This window comes from Myodes glareolus, chromosome 8 (genome assembly GCF_982192425.1).
Source record: "Myodes glareolus chromosome 8, mMyoGla1.1, whole genome shotgun sequence".
Taxonomy (NCBI): domain Eukaryota; kingdom Metazoa; phylum Chordata; class Mammalia; order Rodentia; family Cricetidae; genus Myodes; species Myodes glareolus.
This window is the reverse complement of record NC_142033.1, coordinates 39,624,948-39,630,751: the sequence shown is the minus strand read 5'-3', so window position 1 is coordinate 39,630,751 and position 5,804 is coordinate 39,624,948. Positions and strand designations below refer to the sequence as shown.

General features: G+C 52.5%; 1 protein-coding gene across 1 annotated transcript; it reads left to right on the top strand.

Moving 5' to 3' along the window:
* Positions 1 to 642: 642 nt before the first annotated feature.
* On the top strand, positions 643 to 5,355 carry Shisa3 (shisa family member 3). Its single transcript, XM_048415244.3, has 2 exons — positions 643 to 1,544; positions 3,933 to 5,355. Exons 1-2 carry the CDS (start codon positions 1,268 to 1,270, stop codon positions 4,370 to 4,372), a joined length of 717 nt encoding a protein of 238 aa, XP_048271201.1. The 5' UTR covers positions 643 to 1,267; the 3' UTR covers positions 4,373 to 5,355.
* Positions 5,356 to 5,804: the final 449 nt, after the last annotated feature.

Sequence of the window (5,804 nt, the reverse complement as noted above, 5' to 3'; positions counted from 1 at the left end):
CTCGATTATCATTAATTCTGCTCTTTTATTTCCTTTGCGGGCGCGAACACCGAAATCCTGGCCTTTGAAGTGCGGCTGGCGTAGCTGACCCGGGTCCTCCCCGGCGCCGGCTCAGCGGTGCGGGAAGGAGGCGACTGAGAGTGAACTTGTGGCTGCTCGGAGGGGGGTGGGGTGGGGAGCGAAGTGCAAATGTTGGTGATCTTAAAAATCAGGTTATCGGAATCGAACGAATCCCTAGAATCAGCAGCCCCAGGAATAAACTGGGTCGGTGCAGAAGCCGACAGAACACCTGACGAACTCCAGCCTCCGCGCTCGTTTTTAAATGAAACCCGTGAAACTCAAGCTGGCCAGCGTGTCCCCTCGCAAACTGGCGTGCGTGGACGAAGGAGAGACCGTAGCCTTAGTCGTCGTTCTGCGGGATTTTCCTGGCTACATGACAGCTAGGGGTGTGTGTGTGTGTGTGTGTGTGTGTGTGTGTGTGTGTGTGTGTGTGTGTGTGTATGTGGGGGGAGGGTGACTGTTTCCCTCCGGGTCACCGCCTAGTCCTGGGGGAGCGTCGTGGGTGGGGGAGGCGGGGAGACGCGCGCGCGTGAACCTGCGGGTGTCTGGGACCGCACCATGGTGCGTCCGCTGTGATTAGCTTGCGCGGCGACCCCGGAGGGCGGACTCTCCACCCGCTTGTCTCCTCCTCCCTCTGCCTTTTTAAGGGACGCCCTGCAGGCAGAGCTGTCAGCCACCCCAAGTCCTCTGCACTTGGCCGCGGCTAAGCTGTCTCCCGCCCGCGTGACAGTCAGGGGCCGGAACTGAGTTAGCAGCCGGTCCCCGGGGCTGCACGTGGGGAGCCAAGGTGGTCTCCCCGCTCTGCTGGGCAGCGGGCATCAGCCGACGATCGGGACGCTGCCCGGCCTTGTGGTTGGAAATCCGGGGCCCGACGGCCCGCGAGGAAGGCAGGAAAGGAGGCGGCCCGGGCCCGGGTGTTCCTAGCGCGATGAGCGGGCCCAAGGGCGGCCGCTGCTTCAGTTGCAGCCTCCGCGGTGGCCTCCCGCGCGCCTTGGTCCCCTCGCTCCCGCGCACCATGCTATCCTTCTGCCAGCGGAGTCCGTGGCGCAGCCCGCGCCTCCTGCCCCGCCGCTGCTAACCCACGAGAAGAGCGTTCTCGACCGGGGGTCAACTGGCCGTGCAGTGCCGGGAGGAAGGCGGAACCGTGGTCCCCGGAGCCCCGACTCCGCCCTCCGACTCTCCAACTGCCACCAGGCGCGGGGCGACGATGGGGGCGCTGCTGGCGCTCTGTTTCCTCGTGGGCTTGTTGCGCTGTGGCCCGGCGGACGCACAGCAGCCTGGGGAATACTGCCACGGCTGGGTGGACGCGCAGGGCAACTATCACGAGGGTTTCCAGTGCCCCGAGGACTTCGACACGCAGGACGCCACCATCTGCTGCGGCTCGTGCGCGCTGCGCTACTGCTGCGCTGCAGCCGACGCCAGGTTGGAGCAGGGCGGCTGCACCAACGACCGCGGAGAACTGGAGCATCCCGGCATTACCGCGCGTAAGTGCGGCTCCCCGGGTCCACCAGACACAGACGTGCTTTACTAGATCGTGGCGCAAAATGAACTCCGCTGGGTCTGGGGATTCAGGGAAGGATGGGTAACCGCATTTCAGATCAGGGAATCCTTTTGCTTTGCAGTTTGGATCCCAGCTGCACGTGGTCAGCGCGGTTTGGCCCAAGGGAAAGTTTGCAAGGGATCGCAGGGACTGTAGGGCTGACGTGCACCTGGTGCTCCTGGAGAAGACAGCTGGAGCTAGCCTGGGTTTTCGTGGGCGTTCTGGTCAGGAAAGGCAGCGAACGAGATTATGGTCAACAGCTCAAATCCGTTCGCAGGCAGCCTTCTTTCCTTTCCTTTCCTTTCCTTTCCTCCCCTCCCCTCCCCTCCCCTCCCCTCCCCTCCCCTCCCCTCCCCTCCCCTCCCCTCCTCTTCTTTCTTTTCTTTCCCTACCCTACCCTTCCCTTTCCTTCCTTCCTCTCTCTCTCTCTCTCTCTCTCTCTCTCTCTCTCTCTCTCTCTCTCTCTCTTTTCCTTTTTTTTCCCTTTTGTCAAGTGGTAACATTTCCTCACTCTTCCAAACTTCCTTTATTTCTCTACATCTATTACCTAACTCTCTGGCCCAACCTCCATTGTCATGCTTTTCAGAAACACCCAAGTCTTCCGAAGTAGGGATTTAAAATTCAGGGTCACAGGGCTTTCTCAAGGCCCCCTATTCTCACGTCGGAAAACACGGGTCAAATTTCCGCTCACTTGCTCACTTAAGAGGTGAATAAATCACTACCCCAAGCAGAGGAAATTTACACCTTGAAAAAAGTTTTCCACTTGAATTGAAACATTAGGGAAACCTTTTACAGCTCAAGGCGATGGTTTTACTGCCAGGAAACCCGAGAAGTGTGGAGCTGAGAGCTGGTGACTCCCCTGGACTGGAAGGCAGCGGCCTGGAGCCTGCACACTAAGAGCCTGAGAAAGGCAGGGGCAGAGGGGCCGGAGAGACCTTCGGAGTCTCAATCTCCAAATGACAACCCCGAGGAACGGGGGTCAGCCTCCTGGCGTTCTCCTCTGGGATTTCTTATTGGTGGTTGGGGGAGGGTGTCAACATGTCCAGTCCTGAGGACATGGGAAGTAGTTTCCAGACTATTTCCTGGAAAGCCGGGAACTCTGGGCTGTCATGACCTGTTGGAAAACTAGACTTCTCTGTTGGTTCCCGGTCCTGTACTTGGGACAGGATAAACCAGCCTCCTCCGGGGAGCGGTGGGTGGGCGGTGGCGGGTGGGGTGGGGCTCCAAAAGAGAAAGCAGAGGGTTGGCATACTCTCACCATTTAGTGACTCTGAGATCAGGCCAAACCAGATGGGTAGTGGCTTTGTCTCCTGCCGGCAGTTTAACCTCTGGTGACTTAACTACACGGAGCCACTTCTCGAATTTAAGATGGGCATATTGCCATCGGAGAATCAGTTTATTGATGAAACCAGCACACAGCTGCTTAGCGCAGGGCACAGGTCGTGCAGGTCACTTTTGCCTGGCCTTGTACACCTCTGTTACTCACATAGGGGGGGCATAAGGGACATTGGAGAACTGACTGAGCATCTCTGGACAAGTAAAAAGCATTCTGATTTGTATCTGGATCAGGATAAGAGGGAGTTTCTATCTCTCACGGCCTCCGTGGTGAGACCAGTCAGACACAGACAGCAGGCACAAGGGTCTTAGTTGACTCAGGGGTTTTGTCTGCAGCCCAGAAGCGGGGGGCTGCCTCTCAGTGGTTCTTTGACACAGCGAAGCCACCACAGCAACTGTCCCATGATTACTGCACGTTGTTCTCCCTGTGGGTGGGAATGCAGAGGCAGAGGTACGGCACCTGGAGCCAGGACTGGTGATTTGTGAGGCAGTGGGAGATGGAGCAAATTGGGGCTCACTGTGGACTGCTTTATATATCTCTAGAGTCTTGTAACACCCAGGGCTTCACTCAACAGGCCCGCTTCTCTTTTCTTAGACTGGAAACATTTGGACAGGAGATGGATTGTCAGTCTAGGAGATGGGTTAGGCTCCTAAGCGTCCTACCGTGATAGAACTCCTAAAACCTAGATTTAAATGCACACCCATGGTGACCCTCAAACTCACCTTTTCCCTTTAGTGCGTGAACAGGGCGACAGACTGTTCATTTCTGACTTCCAGATGTTTAATATGATGGCTATTTGCTAACAGAGACAACAGTATCAGTTGAACATTCCAACATCATCGTTTGCGATTTGGAGATTGCCAGTCACATGCTTTGAGAAGCTGAGCAGTCGTGGTAATGAGCCTTCGGCCTCCCACATCTAAGATGTGAAAGCAGAGACTAAGGGTATGAGCGACCTTTACCCAGCATTTGTGTGTGTCTGTTTTTGCCTTTTAGAGCCTGTCTACGTCCCCTTCTTGATCGTCGGCTCCATCTTCATCGCCTTCATCATCTTGGGCTCTTTAGTGGCTATTTACTGCTGCACCTGTTTGAAACCCAAGGAGCCCTCCCAGCAGCCAATCCGCTTCTCACTCCGCAGCTACCAGACAGAGACCTTGCCCATGATCCTCACCTCCACCAGTCTCAGAGCGCCTTCCAGGCAGTCCAGCACGGCCACCAGCTCCAGCTCCACAGGGGGCTCTGTCCGGAGGTTCTCCTTTGCCAGGCCTGAGCCAGGCTGCCTGGTACCCTCATCACCCCCACCTTACTCCACTGGCCACGCCATACACTTAACCCAGCCGTCCGGTTTCCTGGTGTCACCCCAATATTTTGCCTACCCTCTGCAGCAGGAGCCCCCATTACCTGGGAAGAGCTGTCCGGACTTCAGTTCCAGTTGACGGGTGGCGGCTGTGAATAGGCCGTATGGTGAAATGGTAGCCAGGTGGGATGTTGCTACACTGGCTGAGTCGCCCGCACTTTTGAGGAAATTTGTGATAATCCATCATGATCGTGGAAGAGAGGTCCAGAAAGATACAGCACTTTTTGGTCTTGAAGTCCTTGGCTACGGACGAGATCTGACTTTGCAAACATGGTGAACATTACAACTCATTCATCTTTTGTTAAATATTCGGCAGTTTGATGTTCAGTTTTCAGGCTGAAGGAAAATATCTCACTGGACAGTTCAACAATCCTTTGTAGAAAGGTGTCCTGTGTTCCTTTTTCTGTGTTGACTGAATTATAATTACAAATATATACATAAATAAGGAAGGACACATACTTAATTGTAATTATAAAGGTTCACTTAAAATTTAATTGTTAAGTAAACTTGAGGGGCCAGTGAACCACCTATTTATAATTTTGGGAGTAATCTAACCATAAGTAATATTAGTATGATGAGAACATTTACTTCTTAAATTAATAACAAATTTTGTTTAAAAAATAAGAGTTTTCTTTTTCCAAAATACAAGGTGTCAGTAACCACACAGGACGATTACAGTTTTAAATATAGACTCAGACATTTGTTGTTGCACAGGTTCTGTGTAAAATCACTTCCCCTGCCAACCCAGGGGAATATTTATTGCAGACTTTTTGTTCAGCAATATTAGTGTTTAAAATAAAAGTTGGACAGTTGGGTCTTAAAACATTTATTTGTAAAAAGAGTTATATATAAATGTGAAGATTTGTAATTTAACTTACTTACCACATTGACAGTACTAATTATGTAGAAGTCACACTGTAACTTTTGTGGACATCAAAGGCCATCTATTAGGGGAGCCATTGAGGAATCCACATTTTCTGTGCCACTGTGTGTGTGATGTCTGGTGATTACACCTATGGACCAGGCTAGAATAAATACACTTCTCTGGTTTCCTGAACTCTATTTGAGATCTTCAAATGAAAATTCTTCTATGTATACTCTTAGTGGCAATTCAATTCTTTGCTGTCTAATAAGAGAAGGTATCTTTATCCCGTATGTCAGAATTAAGGAAAGCATTGTCTTCATCAGAACTTACGAAAGGTGCAGAGGTCAGTTCTTACAGAGATCTCAGAAAACGGGCTGTTTGTGGTACGTACACACACACACACACACACACACACACACACACACACGTCGCATGGCCTGTAGAGTTTGAACATCCAGATATCTTTCATAGGAATCTGAAGGTCTGTCTTTCTGTAACGCTCAGAAGACGTGACACTGCTCATCCTGCCCAACTTGGGGTCAGGTTGACCCTCCTCAGGTTAGACACCAGCCCGTTCCCAGTTCCTTGCCTGTTCCTCCATGTGCCCCATCTCCTTCGCTGTTACTCACCCCGATGGTGCAGTTGG